The 18,814-nt window shown below is 42.3% G+C and overlaps 1 protein-coding gene across 2 annotated transcripts in view; it reads left to right on the forward strand.

Moving 5' to 3' along the window:
- Window positions 1-17,453, forward strand: part of RBBP6 (RB binding protein 6, ubiquitin ligase) — a 33,304-nt gene extending 15,851 nt beyond the window's left edge. For both annotated transcript variants that reach the window (XM_084819147.1, XM_084819148.1), the window contains 14 exons: window positions 708-752; window positions 3,047-3,135; window positions 3,261-3,357; window positions 3,977-4,116; window positions 5,565-5,737; window positions 6,908-7,011; window positions 7,365-7,684; window positions 8,987-9,086; window positions 9,165-9,243; window positions 9,328-9,385; window positions 10,184-10,549; window positions 10,910-11,011; window positions 12,196-13,938; window positions 15,432-17,453. In XM_084819147.1, the coding sequence (XP_084675273.1) occupies window positions 708-752; window positions 3,047-3,135; window positions 3,261-3,357; window positions 3,977-4,116; window positions 5,565-5,737; window positions 6,908-7,011; window positions 7,365-7,684; window positions 8,987-9,086; window positions 9,165-9,243; window positions 9,328-9,385; window positions 10,184-10,549; window positions 10,910-11,011; window positions 12,196-13,938; window positions 15,432-16,992 (4,977 nt within the window). In that variant the 3' untranslated portion in view covers window positions 16,993-17,453. The remainder of the gene's footprint in view (window positions 1-707; window positions 753-3,046; window positions 3,136-3,260; window positions 3,358-3,976; window positions 4,117-5,564; window positions 5,738-6,907; window positions 7,012-7,364; window positions 7,685-8,986; window positions 9,087-9,164; window positions 9,244-9,327; window positions 9,386-10,183; window positions 10,550-10,909; window positions 11,012-12,195; window positions 13,939-15,431) is intronic.
- Window positions 17,454-18,814: the final 1,361 nt, after the last annotated feature.

Genomic DNA, 18,814 nt, shown 5'->3' on the forward strand with positions numbered 1-18,814 from the left:
GGCTGAAAAATATTTGCAACTCCTAGTTTAGATATGATCAAGTTTATGAGCGTATTCATAACAAATGCCACAAAATAGTTTTGCATATGTTGACTTGCAGTGGTTCACAATAAAAAGGCGTAATTTGAAGAGTTGCATAAATTTATTTTAAGCACTTAATTTCAACGTTTCCTGTATTCTGTACTTCCTGACACACAACGTTTAATTAGTATTCCTATTGCTATCAGCATCCTAATGATTTTTCTTTTGAGTGCAGCATCAGAATCTGCCAAAATTTTAAAGCATCTGTTGTAAACTAAAGGAAAATATTTGGCCATGAAAAAGCTTTTCCCCGTGTTTTGTTTGAATATTTTGTGAAATCCACTTCTCCAACAGCATGCCATTATGTAAAGAAAGAAGGATTTTAACCAGTAAAGAAGCAATTTATTTTGTAGGCTTGTTTATGCTGGTTGTGGAACATAGGCCCTCATGAGTTGATTCCATTGAACGAGTGCAGTCTTTAACTTTTCTTCTGTAGAACTGATTGTGTATATTTGCACAAACTGTACAAGGAATTATATTTTTTGGCCAAAGGTTGCAGTACTTTGAAAAATGCCTCTCTGTAGGGCATACGTTTGTGCTAGATCTTAATACCACAGTAGAGGCTAAATATGTTGGCTGCATTTTGATTGTGGAACTTGAATGTGTGTTTAATTTTTTATGAACAGATTGATGACTCTTCTGCATCTATTTCTCTGGCCCAGCTTACAAAGGTATATATACATATATTCTTGTCAAATATAGCCAAATGAATTGTTGCTTGCTTGGTATTTTGAATGTCTTCATGCTGTGATCTTTATCTGGTTAATTTCTGTCACTGGTGCAAAACATTTTTAGTGAAAAGTGGCGAGCCTAAACATTGAAAATGTGTGTATATTTATTGATAACTATCCTGTAAAGAGTAGTTCCCAGTATGGGAAGATAGAAGGGGAGTACCTTATCAGCCTCAACATAATGTTGCCGTTTTACTCATCTTCAAGACACAAAGAAGAAGCACTTCTGAAGCTGCTTTATCGTTTCTTTCATACGTTCCATTAATTTTGCATTGGAAAAATAGCACAATTTTAAAGAAGAATTTTAATACTATTTATGGACTCCTAGGATTTCTCTGTGCAACAGCCAAAATAGAAGTATTTCCCTATCACATGGACAATTTACATGATTATTTTGGGATTTTGCACTTAAAGCCAGTGGTAGAGCAATAATTTGCATAAAATAAGTTGTACACTTGTAGTATATGCAGTGGGTAGTACCTACGCAACTAATTTGTTTGAACACAGACTGTGTTAATGTATTTATAGGAATATACCAATGTGTATGTGTGGCATATTGGCAAATGTGACCTTCTGAAATTGTTGTACTTGCCTTGTTTTGCTATGAAACTGCTTGCATTTTCTGCTCAATAATGTGTAACTTTGTCTGGGAAAGCACTAGTGATAACACCCACCATCCAAGTAAATAGCCGATCTTTAAAAAAATTCAAATTAGAAGCAGTATTGCATAATATTTCATTTGTGTTTCTTTTATGACTAAATACTGGAGTTACATTTTTCCAAGAAAAACTTCTTTTTCTAGCTAAGTTGGGAAATTTGACACGCATTTATAAATACAAAAATTTAAGTCAAGCAAGTTAGCTAGAGTTTGGTTTCCATTAGTGCTGTCCTTAAATTTGTCCTTGGTTCTGTAAGCTCATGTCAAGTTTATTTTTCTGAGATGTGAAAAAATGTCCAAGAGATGTAAAGTTTTAAGTTCCAGAGAAAGCCTAAGTATTTCCGACAAATGCAGAATATTTCATGATATAAAGCAGTTCAAAACTGTTACTTACTTTTAACCTCTTCAATGCAGACATGTTTTGCGTGGAGAAAATGTGTTTAACAGTTTTCTGTTTTATTTCTATTGTGTATTAAATGCCATATTTGAATTTTGGTCTATTCCTACTAATGTTCTGTCCTATTGGTTGTGTTCTGTAAAACTGTTTGGGTTCAAACAAATTAGCTAAGTACTTGTAAAATAGTTTTCTGTAAATGTGAACAATTCCATAGTTGTTAATCTTGACTGTTAAGAAAAGTTATGTATTTTAATCAACTGTTTAATAAAATGTTGAAACTAGCTGTTTGCTTTTGTGGATGAATGTATAAAGTACGTGTGGCTGATCTGAATGTTAGGTGCTTGAATATCTGAACTACTAGTAACCAGTCCCTTAGACCTTGCTTGTATCTGTATTAATAAACCAACTCAACAGGTACAAAGTGTTAGAATTGTTTGCTCCACATGGGAGGCTCACACCTCTGGCTTGCATCTTAAAGGGACTGTCATCTTGAAAGTTGCGTGTCCAAAACATTTTGTGCTGCCTCAGATTCCAGTTGGCAAAAAAAATATTTTTGCCCAATTTGTGTTGCAGCTTTTTGGATACATTTCAGTTGCACTCTTGCATTTTCCTTTTATAGAGATCTGAAGGAGAACAGCGAAGTCTTTTCTCAGGTTCTTAAAAGTGGTCTAGCTGAGCCTTCTGAAGCATCAGTTTTCAGGATGACATTGTCCTTTTTAATATTTTGAGGCATCAATAATACATAGCACTATATTGCAAATCGAGACAATAATTAACAGCACCATGTCTTTGTAGACTAAATATTCGGTGGCTTTTAACCTGTAAGTATTGCAGAAGGCATCTTTCAAAACACTTAACTCCAGACCACTTAAATTTATCACAGGAAACTGGAGGAGTTACACAAGCCATTATGTAAGGTACAAGCAGAGCCTGTGGTTTAGAATGCCCCGGCAAATAAGATTTTTTTCTTTTCAGCATAGGTTTAACAGGCACACAAACATCATGTAATGGCATAAGGACTCCCTGGAACATCTTCAGGACAATCTGAGCTGTTTTTTGAGGCAACTTCAGTTAGCTTTGTGCTGCTCTTTACAGGATTGGATGAGTGGTGTTTGTCTTTGACTGGATGGACATAAATGTGTTTCTAATGTGTGTGTCAAATGATTACCTATTGAACAGACTGCCAATCTGGCTGAAGCCAATGCTTCTGAAGAAGATAAAATTAAAGCTATGATGTCACAGTCTGGCCACGAATATGATCCAAGCAAGTAAGTCATATCACATGTCAAAACAAAACAAAAAAGCTAACTTTGAAACAATTTAGATATTTACTTTCATATTTTTAAAAAACAAATGTGCAAAGACACACACTTCTGTTCTTACACCTTTCTAGTTATATGAAGAAATCCATGGGTCCGCCTCCGCCAAATTATACTTGCTTTCGTTGTGGAAAACCTGGTCATTATATAAAGATCTGCCCAACCAATGGGGTAAGGGCCTGTAGTAGAAATATAGCCTTGTTTTTTTGTTTTGTGTTCAGTTTGTCTTTATTTCCAGTAACCTTCCTGAAAGATAACTTGTAACAAGAAAATTATTATTCCTTGGCTTATTGCATTACTGGGAATTGCAGAGGGGAAGGAATCCCGCCAAGCAGAATCCTTTTATTCATATTTCTGGCCACGTTTAGGTTGAGATTTTAAATATTTTTGGTTTCCTCTTCAGAGGCATTTTTATTGGGCAGTGGGGGGGTGGATCCATTGGGAGAAAAGATGGAAATGAGGGGCGGTGAGGACTACTTGGTTTAACATGTATTAATCGTGTGGGGCGATACTGACTGTGAAAAGTAGGTTTTTAATGGTAGCTTACCTTGCTGTCAGTCCTTGCAGCTACATTCTGAGAGGAGTAAGGCTATTTGCTTTGTTTATTTCCCAAATGAGAAATGACTGGCTTAAATAGCGTTCTTTCTGAAGCTGCAAAATTAATCCATTGATGTCAGTTGAACAGTGTTGTGAGTTCAAAACAGGCCAAGAAACTCTGCTAATTTGGCACGGGGCTTGGTCAGGGGAACTCAGAAAATCCTCTTAGAGAGTTTGTTTTTTCCCTTAATAGGACAAAAACTTTGAGTCTGGTCCCAGGATTAAAAAGAGCACAGGAATTCCCCGAAGTTTCATGATGGAGGTGCAGGACCCTAATACCAAGGGCGCCATGCTCACCAACACAGGGAAATATGCCATCCCAACTATTGATGCGTGAGTATACAAGGTCTTTGAAATTATTAAGGGTCGATGCTGAGTCACACTTTCATACCCTATCTTGCTACGTTGCTTAGTTAGAAGCGTACCAATAGTTACAAATTTTCTGAGCAGCTCCTACATTCACATGGTCTCCTGTCAATGCTTTATCTCCTTGAACTGAACCGCTCGAGGAACCCTTCAAAAACCCTATAGCAGTGGGTGTTAATGCCATTTAAAAGACAGTTAATTGACCATTTGCTTTATCTCTGAGAGGGATGCTTCTTACATGTAACTTTTTCTTGCATGGAAACTGGTATCCCTCTGATGGGTGGTGGGGCATTGAGGTGTGCTTCAAGTGTCTTTTCTACTGCAGATATGTGGATTCGGTATCCAGTTTCATAGTGGCGAAAGAAGCCAAGGCTTCTTTTGATTTGCCTTTGGGGAAATCTTTCTTCAAAAGCTATTCTACCTTAACACTGGTTTCTGGAACATGCTTTTTTTTTTTAATGGAAATGAATAGACACAGTGAATGATTGAAAGTTTTAGGCAAGCCCCATCGTTTGGTTTACTATGCAATAAAGGTGAACCCATTTTCATTACTGGAAGGCTCAACATTTTGCATAACTGATATAAATTCATCACTGCTACTCATTCCTCATTAACATCACATCTGATAATAATGGCTTATTTTGTAACTAAAGTGTTTACTACGTTATGTTGGACATAGCTTAAACACTTCCTTAGTAATCTCCAGATAAGACGAGTGTAACACACACTACATATGGATGACGTAAAGTGCCCAGAAACTTCTATTGGTGCAAAATGCTTGAAGCTTGATTGTTGGCAAGCATTGGTCAAGCAGACTATATTACTGGTATTGTTCAATCTGCACTGGTTGTCTGTTTTTCCCAGGCTCAATTTATGGTGCTGGTTCTTAGCTTTTAAAGCCCAAAATGGTTTGGGATCTCAATATCTCAAGGACTGCCACATCCCATGTGTCTCCCCTCATGCACTCCATTCATCTGAAGTCCTGCTCTGTGCAGGGCAGGGGACAGATGTGCAGGGCCTTTTGAGTAGTGATGCCGGTGGGGCCTGCCTGCCCCCCAATACTATATCTGCTGCTGCTCTATGCTGCAGTAGTGGGCAATCTCCTTTTCTGTTACTGCTGATTTCTGCTGGGGCTGTTCTGTTTGATTACTCATTTTGCTGCTGGTTTCAGTATTAGTTTGAATTTTTTTATGGTTCATGAGCTGCTTTGAGTTCACTGAAGATGAAGTGGAACTTAACTTTCTAAAATAATAAATCTTTAAAATTAATATTAATTTGGCCAGGTCTGTAATCTGGACTGCAGAAGAAATATTTTCAAGCTATACTCTTACTATTAAATATGATTAATATAAATTAAATATGCTTATTACAGTTTTTAAAACAAAAAGGGTTTCAGTGAAATTATTTTCTTTCAGTGCGGCTTATGCTAAAGGGAAGAAAGAGAAGCCCCCTTTTCTGCCAGAGGAGCCATCATCTTCCTCAGAAGAAGACGACCCTATTCCAGATGAATTGTTGTGTCTGATCTGCAAAGATATAATGACTGATGCTGTAGTCATTCCCTGCTGCGGAAACAGCTATTGTGATGAATGTGAGTTCCATAGTCTATCATTTATCTAGATGCAGTGGCAGAAGAAGAGTTGGGAAGGAGAGAATGGTGATTGGGTTTCCCTGCCTCTAGCGTAAACTAAGGACAGAAAGGGTGGCTTTACTTTCTGAGTGTTGGGCACTAATTTGCTCCTGGACTACTTCACTGCCATGCTTGAAAAGCAAGAATTAAACTGAATTTTTAAACTCCAAAACGTTCTGTTCTAGCATTGACACACAGAATTATATTCTTTTATTTAAATTAATTGGCATTTTATATCTATTTACACTACTGTATAAATTGTACCGATCCCATGTAACGGCAGCAAAACATTATGCATGCCACCATCATTTTGAATATGCAGCCTCCGCTTTGAGATTATTTTATGATGTGTGAACCTGGACACTATGGGTTAATCAGGGTTTAAACAACCCAGGATTAACCTACAAACTAATTTTTCACACATCACAAAATAACTTCCAATTGGGCTGATCAGAGGTTGCATATTCAAAATGGCAGCAGCATATGACCCGGAAATCATGAATTAATTAACCCATGATTTGCCACCAATATGCACAGATGGGCCCACTGTACTGTATTCTTTTTGATTTTTGTATTGTATGTTATTCTTTTAGGTTTTGTAATCTGTGCAGAGAATGTTAGTTATTGGATGGATTAAAATATAATAAATAATACTGTGGCCTGGTTGGAATTCTTGCCTTGCTTTGTCCATGAAGGTTCTGTTCAGTCATGCTTTACAGAGCAAGGACAAATTTAAAAGATGACTCGTGCTAGTGTTCTAGGATGGAATGCAAGAAGAGGCAAACTTTTATTCATAGGTATCAGAATATCCCCTTCCTGCCATGCCTCTTTGGAGGTACAGCTGACCATTCTGCAGGAGCAGCTTTTCAGGGGGCACAAGAGACTGCAGTGGGAAAGAAGAGCTCTGGAACATAGCCTTCTGGATTCTATGTTTGGTTTTAGACCTCTTTAGTGGTCAGCTGTTTTGTGTTTTTTGCAAAATAGTTATGGTCTGTACATATTTAAAGACCTTTAGGCATTAGAGGATGTTAGGGTCTTAGTCGCTGTGCTAGTACATGCATACCAGTTTGCACAGTGTGGTTCAAATACACGTATTGCATGTTTTACATGACATTTAAAAATTATTCACAGGTATCAGAACATCACTGCTAGAGTCAGAGGAACATACATGCCCAACTTGTCATCAAACAGATGTTTCTCCCGATGCTTTAATTGCCAACAAATTTTTACGCCAGGTAACTTCAAATCTATCAGTATCAAGTTCCACCTCAGCCTGTGAGTGTACCCATATTTTCCCCTACTGTACTTGAACCACTTTATTGACCTGGATGGGAAAGTTGCCATTGGAAAGCTTAGGGGAAGGGTAATAGGATTAGGCTACTTGGATCCCTCTGTGACCTCCCACTCAAAAAACATGCAGTCCACAGCAAGACTGAATGGATATTCAGGCTTCAGTGCCTTGATAACCTCATCAGCTCCTATACCAATTAACAAGACTGGGTTTTGTTACTGAAGCACAGATGTGTTGCTGCTATTTAAGCATGTTTTGATATATTATTGCTTTTCCTTGATGATTTTCTATCTCTAGGCTGTAAATAACTTCAAAAATGAAACAGGCTACACGAAAAGGCTCCGCAAGCAGGCCCAGCCACCTAGACAGGCAGCTCAGCGGAATGTGCCTTCTGTGTCAAGGCCAACCGGCTCCAGGCAGCAGGATCCCCTCATAATTCCAGCCACCTCTGCCCCTGTTCATGCAGCTGCATCTCTCACCTTGTCGTTGGCTCCTGGCGTATCGGCATCTGCAACAGCCACATTGCCAGTAAGCCAGTCGGCCACCACATCTGCTAGCGAGGTTCCTGCACCAATATCCATGGCGATGCATGCAGACAAGCCTGAAGGGCCTTTCCGGTAAGGCAACTTGTCTAACAGAGATCGCTAGATTGACTGTATGCCTTGGTCTTCCTTTTTGTCTTTATGCTCTCCCTGGCTCCAGTGATACCATGTCTAACCAGTGTTATGGCTTCATCCTTGGAGGAATTCACTGTGAGGTCTTTCATGTACATATGAGAATCTTAGAAGCCCTCTTGATCCTGCAAAGCAAGAAAGTTTCTAAGGCTAGAAAGTTTAATGGGCTTCTTAAAACCAAATCAAAAGTGAGCCATCTCAAGGCCAGGGTTTGTTTCACCTGCTAAAATTGAGTGTTTTCAAAACCATAGTGCTTAAATGTTTTAATGAGTGACTACATTTTTTGGATTACAGACAGTCTGGCCAGGCTGGAGAGGACTGGTTTATGGAACCTCCAGGGCTTAATGTATTTGCTATATTTATATCCTGCTCTGCCTTTGAGGAGCCTCAAACCAGTCATGTGAACTTAGGCTGAGAAAGATACAAGAAAGCAATGATCTCTTTCTAGTTACTTAAGTTGTGTGATTGAACTAGCTGCAAGCAAAATGTTCACATCAAAGATTCTTGAGAATCTTACATTGGAGAGCAAGTGCTAACTGTACTTTACCAATTCAGATAGCACAACGAACTGTGGTTGGCATTAAAACAGGAAATGGAGAGTGGGAGCAGGAGGGAGCAAGTGAGTTCACATCTTGTTGATCCTCCAAACCATGGGTTTGAAAGATTGTCTGAACTGAGCCACGGACTCCAATTAAAATTCAGCAGAAGTGTTTGTAGGATGGGGATTTTGAAACCCCAGAAAGGCTTTATAGATTTTGCAAGCTGTGTAATTTGAAGCACGTGTTTAAAAACTGAGGTGGTTAGTGTGTCTTGAGTTCTGATGCTCCTTATATTACTTGTGAAAAGTTCTGAGGCAAACTGATTCCACTCCAAGGAAGGTTACAGCTGCGGTTGCATGGTAGCACAGCTTGCTGCTCTGGTTGTGGGTACTCTCTTAGTCCTTCCCACAGGTGAGGTGAGTTAGCAGCAACTACAAAACTCTTATCTTAGTCATAGTGCAACATGCTTCCAAATACATACAACTCATCTGTTTAGCCTCAGACCCCTTTCCTTCTAAGGAAGATGTTTTGGCCTCTCAATCGTGGTTGCTCTTTTCTGCCCCTTTTCCTGGTCTCTGATACCTTTTAGGATTATTATAAAATGACTATATCCTAGAACTATGTAATGGTTTTATAGCACCCAGTCCTGTACTTTTAATCTCTTTCCAAGTAAATCCTGACCATAATTTTGCCTATTTCACTCCAGCGAGGGCGATGGTATTGGACCAGCTGCTGCTATAGTGACTGCCTCGGATCACTCAAAACCACCTTCCTCGCTGTCGATTAATACTGTGATAGAGGAGAAGGTAAGCTTTGTTTCAGCATTTAACTCATTTATATATCACAGTAGCAGCATCTAATTCTCTTCCTTTTCCTCCCTGAAGGGCTATCAGGTTCCTGTGCTTGGACAGCCGGCCTTGCCGGGGCAACTGGGGTCTCACGGACATTCAATACCCACTATGGGTAAGTTGTACCACTTTGATCCTGATTGTTACATACAACAGTACTTGTGTCCACATTAAAAGCAATCTTTCCTTTTCCACATAGGTCAGCCAATGAGAACCAACCCTGTTCGCTCTGCAGGCAATAGGTCAGGATGGGAGCCGTAAGTATTCATTCAGAATATATTTTTCGTATTCTTAGGCAGTAAGTTTAGAACACGATATTAAATACCGGTTTGTATATGCATAGGGAAGTTCGCGTGCTTTATTTTTAAAAGATAAATCAACCGCTGCTTAAAGGACTCTAATCAAATGTCCTGTGGAATTTAGTTGGGCATTGAACAACACATTAAAACTGTCACTGCATTAAAAGGCAAGAAGTTCTCCTGATTTGTTTGCCATACATGGTCGAGCCCAGGGCTGAAAACATATTTCGAATTCCTAGGCAGCAGATTTTAACGTTTTTGGAGGCAGCCTCAAAATTCTGAGTTAATGGCCTTAGGCAGTGGTCGAGAAGTCAGAACTCTTAGATGATGGCATAGATTCCTCCAGCCCTAGTAGAAGAGATCAGCATTGTGATGCCAGGCTATATGTGCCAGATATCTGTAAAATCTTAACAGCTAGTGAACTAGAAATGCAGTTGAGATTCGAAGTAAAATCAGTAACTGCATGGGAATGCTATATGGAAGACACTTAAAGAAGCAGCAGATTAGTTAATTTTATGAAAAGCTTGGAAAAAGAAAACAGTAAGCATTGAGTGTGATGGGGAGGGCTCTTGGGAAGTCAAGGGAGCATCTGTCCAGCAGCCAAGCTGAGGGGGAGCAAAGAACAGCTTAGACTGGATACGCCATAAGACAGCAGATGGGCAGTTACTGCAGAGGGGTGCTGCCCATTTCACGCTCCTCTTGCAAAGAAAGAACAAGTGTAACACTCAGTGACAACGTGTTTTTGGGTTTCTTTAGAAGTTCAAACCGAGGACGCCCGCATAGTGACCGTACACAAAGGACTCAGGCCCCAACACTGCCAGCATCAACACCGGTCTTTGTGCCCGTGCCGCCACCTCCCCTGTATCCTCCTCCTCCCCATGCACTTCCTCTTCCACCGGGGGTACCTCCACCACAGTTTCCTCCTCAGTTTCCACCTGGGCAGCCTCCACCAGCTGGGTACACTGTCCCCCCTCCGGGATACCCCCCAGCTCCAGCAAACATATCAACGCCTTGGGTACCAACACCAGTACCAACGGCTCACTCAAACGCCATCCCAACGACACAAGCACCTCCTTTATCTAGGGAGGAGTTTTACAGAGAGCAGCGGAGACTTAAAGAGGAGTAAGTATTTGGCTCTGGAAGAGGTTCCGTTATATTTCATTCTTCTGTTTCCGTAGAATATCAGACTGCAGCTACGCTAAAAATGCGTATGCCGTAAGCAAAAATGACATATAACATGAGATTTCAAATGTTGATTTTCACTACCAATAAAATAACCCTTCATATCTAAACCCCGGAAAACTGTGATTCTATTAAAAAAAAAAATGAGACATGGCTTGAAAACCTGTGCTGGTTTCTGCTTTTTAGTAGCATGTTCATTTCTCACTTGCATGCAGTGACGTTTTTCAAGTTGGTATGGTTCTCATAATGCTTTCTGTAACAATATCCAACTGCATTATAATAATTTTCTTACTTTAATAGGGAAAAGAAGAAGTCAAAGCTTGATGAGTTTACAAACGATTTTGCTAAGGAATTGATGGAATATAAAAAAATCCAAAAGGAACGTAGGCGTTCTTATTCCCGGTAATAGCTTTTCTTGTGTCTATATAAATGAACTGAAAGGAGGGGTCATGTGCTTTGCATCTGGAAAGGCCCCAGTTCAATCCCTGGCATTTCTAGTTGGGGTTTTTCGGAAGGCTCTTGGGCAGTAGAGATGGAAAGAACACCTGCTGCTCAGCGTGGGTAGCAATGGGCTAGATTGGGGTGGGCCACTTGTGGCCCTCCAGATGGTGTTGGACTGAAGTGCTCACCAGCCCTGGCCAGCACAGCCAGCGGTGACGGGAATCGCAGCCTGGAGGGCTACAGGTCGCCCACCCCATGGCTAGGTGGACAGTAGTCCTCTAGCTCAGGTAGTTCTAGACATCTGTATGTGTTGCATGAATCACGGGACTAATGCAGGATTCAGATTTGCAGATGTTGCCCTGTAGTTCAGCCCTGGCACAAATGGTAGCCAGTGGGGTGAAATTTATTTTCCCCAGCATTGTGAAGAACAAGATATTCCAAAGTCATTTGCCATCACTTTTTAAAGAGAAGATTGTTTAAAGAAAGCCATATTGTCTTATGCTTGAGAGGCTAAATAGGTACTCAGCAAATTTAGGATTACAAGCAACACATCCAGTAGTTGTTTAGCTTTCTGTGAACATGTGTAGAATTCTAAATGCCTGGCCACAGTCCAAAGAGCTGGTAGATACACCGAGCTTGCCATGCAGGACTTCAAACTTCCCTTCTAAAAAGAAACTGTCATAGTAACTTGGGGAATCATTTCTGAAACTTCTAAAATTCCAAAAGCAATTTGTGGAATGGTATTGAGGGAAGAGTGACAAGCTGACCTACATTTTTTCTGACTAAAAGCCGAAAAAGTCCCACTGAGCTCAAACAAACCTTAAGGCAGCCTTCCCCAATCTGGTGCCCTCCAGATGTTTTGGACTACAAGTCCCTACATTCCTGACCACTGGCCATGCTGGGTGGGGCTGATGGGAGTTGAAGTCCAAAACCTCTGGAGGGCTCCAGGTTGGGGAAGGCTGCCCTAAGGTTTGCCCAAAATAGCTCTGTTGATTATGTTTGTTTAGCTACCTCTAGTGGCTTGACTCTCAAAGGATTTTGTGACAGAAAATGAGCGCTCTTGTATACGTCTACTTTGCCATGTAATTTATACAAAACGGAGACGTTGCAGTTCCACACAGAATTTTTCTGTTATTTTGTTTAAGGTCCAAATCGCCATACAGTGCATCTTCATATTCAAGAAGTTCCTATACGTACTCAAAGTCAAGATCTGGTTCATCCCGCTCTCGATCATACTCTCGATCATTCAGCCGCTCCCATTCTCGCTCCTACTCACGGTCACCCCCATACCCACGGAGGGGCAGGGGTAAGAGTCGGAATTACCGTTCCAGGTCAAGATCGCATGGATACCATCGATCTAGATCTAGGTCACCCCCCTACAGAAGATACCATTCTCGATCAAGGTCTCCAGTTTACAGAGGCCAGTCCCCTAATAAGCGCCCCATCCCTCAGGGAGAAGGGGAAAGGGAGTATTTCGGTCGATATCGAGAAATCCCACTTTATGACATTAAAGCGTACTATGGCAGATCTGTGGATATGAGAGACCCATTTGAGAAGGAGAGATACCGTGACTGGGAGAACTACAGAGAATGGTATGAGAAATATTACAAGGGCTTTGCAACTGGAGCCCAACCCAGACCTCTGCTCAACAGAGAGAACTTCTCCCCAGAACGATTTGGTCCTCCTGGACCAAGGCGAGAGAATTCCCCCTATATTCGGGGTCGTAGAGATGATTACCCCGGAGGGCTAGGTCATCGAAATCGAAATGTAGGTGGTGGCTACTCTGAAAAGGTGCCAGGTAGAGAGGGCCACAGTATGAAAGACATGGCAAAATTGAAAGACAAGGAGGCAGAAAATCCACCAGGAGATGCAAAAGGAAATAAACATAAGAAGCACCGGAAGAGAAGGAAGGGAGAAGAGGGCGAAGGCTTCCCCAGTGCTGACCTCTTGGAAGGTTCACGAAAGCCGAGAGATCCTGCCACTGGGGAAGACAGCAAACCTGACCCACTCTTCATGCTTCCAAGCAGAGATGATGCTACTCCTGTCCGCGATGAGCCTATGGAAGCAGATTCAGTTGCCTTTAAACCCATTTCTGACAAGGAGAAGAAAGAAAAACCGAAGGCAAAAACTGAGAAGACAAAGCGAAAAGTGGAAGGCACTGTCACTACCAAGAAGGAGGTGCAAGTGAAGCCAGCTAAAGCACTCCAAGAAAAAGCAGAGGCTGATCATGAAAAGTCCCCACGGGCTGACCCTTCTACAAAAAAAGCAAAGGAGGAATTGCCAAAGGCTGATGGTACCAAGTCGTCATCCTCTCAAAAAGATGAGAAGCCACTAAGTACCCCACGTAAAGTTCATCCCCGAGGTGCAAAAGATCATCCAGAAACCAGATCAGCCAAGGAGGAGAAAACCAAGAAAGAACACCCCAAGGAAATCAAGCAGGAGAAGCAATCTGGCAAAGAGGAAAAGTTGAAGAAACCCATTGACAAAAACAAACCTGCAGATGCAAAACCAGAAAAAAGGAAAAGAAAAGCTGAGGAAAAAGTAGATAAGGATCATGAAACCACATCACTAAAACCGTCCAAACAAGAAGTCACAGAATTGAAGCCTTTGCCAAAGGGGAAAACGGAGTCAGAAAGTGAAAAAACAGAGAGGACCCCTGAAAAGGACAAACCTGTTTTGCCAGTTGTTCCAGCAAAAAAGATTAAGCTGAACCGAGAAACTGGCAAAAAGATTGCCAGTGCTGAAAACATCCCTCCTGCTAAAGACGTTTCAGCTGAAAAACCTGAGCCAACTGGTAGCAAAGTGAAGCAAGAGAAAACAAAAGGAAAGCTGAGGAGAAAAGTTGCAGCAGCTGATGGATCTGGTTCAACACTGGTTGATTATACCAGGTACCTTTGGATTAATAATGGAAAATAAGTTTCATTTCATGTCCATGTCATGTTGAACCCATAAACATGTCTGTTGTATTAACTTAAGTTTGGCCTGTCTTCATAGAATCATAGAATAGTAGGGTTGGAAGGGGCCTACAAGGCCACTACTGGTAGAATAGTAGTAGCTGATGTTAGTTAATGTATTGATCTGGGGTCCTGATTCTGTCGGGGCCCAGTCAGAGTAGAGTCTTTTGCTTACCAAGATGAAAGAAAGCCACTTGTGCAAAAAGATGGCAGTTCATTGATAGAAAATAGATGCAAAATAGACGCGCAAAGAAAGCTCATACCTCCGGCAGCCAATGGAGCTGTCACAGCTGAAGTGTCTATCTGGGCCCCCAAGATAGATGGAGAAGCGGTTCCTAGGGCTACAAGTTTCCCCAAGCTGGCCTGTGCACATATTGCCCCTTGGAGCGAGACCAAAGTGCAAAAGCCTGCGGATTGGATCCTACAAGCTTTTCTGCTAGATGCCCACCTCCAGCTCTGAAGCTGACAGGCCAAGCCCCTCGCCCCTCTCAGGAGCTGACAGGCCAGCGCACACGCATTCAGGAGAACAGGGAGCCTCTCCCCCGCAATGGTGCTAGAAGCATTGCAGGCTGGGAAATGAATCACCCCTTCTCTGAGACTAGGGCCTCAGCATTCCAGCTGCTGGGACCAGGGAGTCTCCCAGCTCCTCTGAGAATCAAGGCAGTACACCCTTCTCTCATGAGCAGTGTCCAAATGTTGACACATGTACTTGCTTGGAACCAGTTAGGGCTTGGTATAAAAGGCCTACTTACTTAACCATGAAGCTGCTGATTAAGCCAAATAACACAGGTCTACCACCAGCATATAGGAACTCTGTGAAGTCTACTTTTTTGCTCACTAACCAACTCACTACAGTTGGGCTACATCCCTAGTCTTGTGGACCAAACTGTGTCCCTCTTTCTTATACAGATCAGTTGCCCTCCACTCCCAAACAATCCAGTTTCCCCCTCCAGCATGAGGCTTGACTTTTTTGTGAAGCTGTTTGCTCTGCAGGCACCTTTTTGTGTCTTCTTGTGACACAAACTAAAATGTGAATTGCATGGATTGGTGTTGGTTGGTAGAACAGATGTGTCATTCAGCCAGGGGATGGCCCCTTGCAAATCTAATTTCAGTATCTTTTGATCAAGGGAAACCATTGCAAGGTGTGGGCTGTGGGTCTAAACTTAGCAAGGCATATTTTGCTAATCTAGAGTTGAATGTTTGTTTTTCTGTTGTGGTAAAATGTACATGTGGAGACTCTGAAATCTAATTTTCATGAGAGAAAAGAGCCCTCGGGTGAAAAAGTATTACCACATCAGTTTCTTGTGCGGTGGCAATTTGACAAAAACCGTTCTGGTGAGGCAGCTAATTGCTGCAGTCTAAGTTTGGAATTAAACCATGTAACTTTGATATCTCCCTTAATATATTCTTGATTTTGGTTTGCTTAGCACTAGCTCTGCTGGAGGCAGCCCTGTGAGAAAGCCAGAAGATAAGCTAGACATGAAGCGAACCGTCATCAAGACTATGGAAGAGTACAACAATGACATAACCGCCCCTGCTGAAGACGTCATCATCATGATCCAAGTTCCACAGTCCAAGTGGGATAAAGATGATTTTGACTCTGAGGAGGAGGAAGAGGAGGGTGTTAAATCTGCACAAGTTCCTTCTACTGTTGGGAAACCCACTAGTGTCATAAAGAGTGTCAGCACAAAGCCATCCAATTCCATCAAATACAATGAGAAGGATCTGGAGCCCTTAGAGAAAAATCAGAGAACCACAAAAGAATCTGGGCGTGAAAGCTCACAGCCTGAATCCAAAAGCTCCAAAAACCTGGCATCAAATGAAAAGGGGAAAGCCAAAGACAGGGATCATATTGTACCTGACAGAGAGTCTTCTGAAAAAAGGAAGAGTGGAATCCAGCCGGAGAAAGAACGTTCTGAACGTTGTGCTGAGCAAGGAAACCTAAAGAGTGGCTCTTCTCACTCTTCCAGAGAGAGCAGGTCTTCAGATAAACATGAATCAGGCCATGGATCCTCCGTTAAAGACTTCACGCCTAATCGGGACAAAAAGTCTGACTATGACGGCAGCAGAGACTATTCAGGGTCTAAGCGAAGAGATGAAAGGAGCGAGCTTGCACGGAAAAAGGTTTCACCTTCCCGTGGCCGGGAATCCGCCACCTCAGGACTGAAGAATAAGACTAGAGATGAGCGAACAGAGCAGCCCAAAAAAGACGTCTGGGACTCGAAACGGAGCAGTTACAGCCCTCCAAGGGATAGAAGGCTGAATGATCACAAAGCCGTCTATGATTCTAGGCGTTCTGCAGAACATAAGTCCCAAGAGACAGGCTTAGGCAAAGAAAAAGAGAAACGTCTGTCATCTGAGACCTGGAGCAATAAGGAGAGGATGATGGGTGGGAACAAATCCTTGTACAGACGATGCTCGCCAGAGGCAAAAGACCAAGGGGCGGTGCAGAATGACAAGGGTACTGTCAAGCCAAAGCCTCAGCCAAGCCACTCTTCCCGGCTCTCCTCTGACCCAACAAGAGAAACAGATGAGGCTGCTTTTGTCCCAGACTACAATGAAAGTGACAGTGACAGTAACGCATCAGCAAAACAGGAGGACTCCCCAGGAAGAAATGGCAAGGATGGGAAGGACAAGGCCATTGATAAACCTAAAGAGACTGCAGTGGCCATGTTGGCCACCCAGCCTGACAGAAGCAGGAGCCAGAGTCAAAGCAGTCCCAGCCGCAGCCGCAGCCAGAGCCCCTCAGAAAGCCAAGGCCGCAGCAGCAGTGCCAGCTCTGCAGACAGCCAGGACAGCAAGAAGAAGAGGAAGAAGAAAGACAAGAAGAAGCACAAGAAGCACAAGAAACACAAGAAGCATAAGAAACACATCGGAACAGAGTCGGAAGCAGAGAGAAGCCAAAAACATAAACACAAGAAGAAGAAGTCAAAGAAGAGCAAAGATAAAGAGAAGGAGAAAGAGAAAGGAGATGACCAAAAAGCATAATCTGTCACTGTCTAGACTGGGGTGGGGGGAAGGAGTGGACTGACTTGACTAAGTCACCTGTATGAAATTTTGTTATAATGTAAACAAACGAGAGCCTTGTAAATAATGCCATGACAGGCCCTGTGCTGCACTTACACAATTGCTGCTTGATTTGATTTTTACATCAGAGCTTTATAAAGTGAACATTTTGTACAGACTTGTGAGATGTGACCATGTAATATGAGGGGGGGGATTTTTTATTTTATTTTTAATTTGGGGAATCTTATTTTTAACCACCATTAAATTAGTTTGGGTGGAGTTTACTGTACTGTGAAATTTCACACTTTTTTTAAAAATTGCCTGTCAGGAAACAAAAGGTCTGATATTGGTTTAAAATATCAGCCGGAGAACTTGCAGAATGCATTACAGCCCTGTTCTGTTACTTTTGGATTACAATAAAAAAATTCATTAAACCTTAATCAATGTGGTAGATTTGCAGCACCAGCTTTAATAAAGGAAACAAGGGCCCAGGTGAAGCTCAAAATATGCCATGAAGTCTACCCTTTCATGAGAAATTGTCTCCAGCTGAACTATCAAGGAAATATTGGTTTCATCTGTACCTTGTTAAACTGGAGGGTGCATTTACATTTAAAGGGGCTACTGAAAAGCTCAGTGGGCTCTCAGAGTTTCAAAATGGGCAGCTGTGAACTTTCTGAAGCACATGGGATGAGCCAACCTGTCCTTCAACCCAGGATGATGTGTTTGAAGCAGCAGCTCCCTTTAGGGCCCCCTTCGGGGACCAAGACCTGGACTAGTTTCATGTCCTGTATGCTATCGGCACCACATTGATCCACACTGCATTGGGGGAGTGGCTGCCCTTATTGTGCCGTTATGGGAAGCTCAGAATGGCCTGCTGCCATGTGCATGGATTTCCTTGTGTGTGGCTTTAGGGCAAGGCTGAGAGATCCTGCTCTATTCCTCTCCTAATGCCAGTGTGGGATTACCTCAATCTTGATGTGGAGACTGGCTGCGTGCTCATGACAGCCTGCGAGGATCTCTGGACTTCCGGCTGCGGAACAGGATTGGCGCTAGGTCGTCCCCTGCCAAAGAAGCCTAAGTTTGGGGTGGGAGGGGCTAGGTCAGATGGCTTGATCGAAACTGCCTTAAGAGGAAGCCACTTTGCTTTCTAACTCGGCCATTTCACACCATGTCACAGTTGGCTGTAATTGCCTCAGACAAGATACCAAACTGGCATAGAAGAACTGAACTTGGTGAGTAGCAGCCCAGACCTAAGTATGTGGCACTCGCGCAAATGCTGAGGAGGGCCCCGGAGGAGGAGGCTGCTTCTCTTGGCTCATGTGAATGTCTTTCGTCGACCTAGCCCATTCTGAATTCTGTCGAATTCTGTTTGGATTCAGCAAGAAGTTCATCACCAAGTTAAGATTTGTGGCTTTTTTAATTAACCCTCTGCCCCTCCTAGAAAACTGGATTTCAGAGACAAATTTTTTAATGTTTTGAAATTGTGAAGTAAGGTCCTGGAATTGTGCTGACTTAATGGTGAAATTTAACTTCATTTGAAGAGTACCTACAGATCTGCTCATTGAGTAATTTTGTACATGACAGGTTGGAGATGGGGTGCTCTTCTCTCCTAAACGTTTCCCTTACCCTCAAGCATTTCACCAAGGGAGCAAAAGGTTAGCCCTCAGCCAGCCAGTCAGCCAGCCAGGGTCCACAACAAGCAGCTTCAAAATGCTTCACAGCCACAAGTGCAGTAACACAGCTTGATTTTGTTATTCATGGCATCTTGCTCTCAAAATACACTTTCAGAATTGTCAAATCCAGT

The sequence above is a fragment of the Heloderma suspectum genome, chromosome 12, assembly GCF_057233095.1.
Source record: "Heloderma suspectum isolate Gila_16-S chromosome 12, 16-S_ref, whole genome shotgun sequence".
Taxonomy (NCBI): domain Eukaryota; kingdom Metazoa; phylum Chordata; class Lepidosauria; order Squamata; family Helodermatidae; genus Heloderma; species Heloderma suspectum.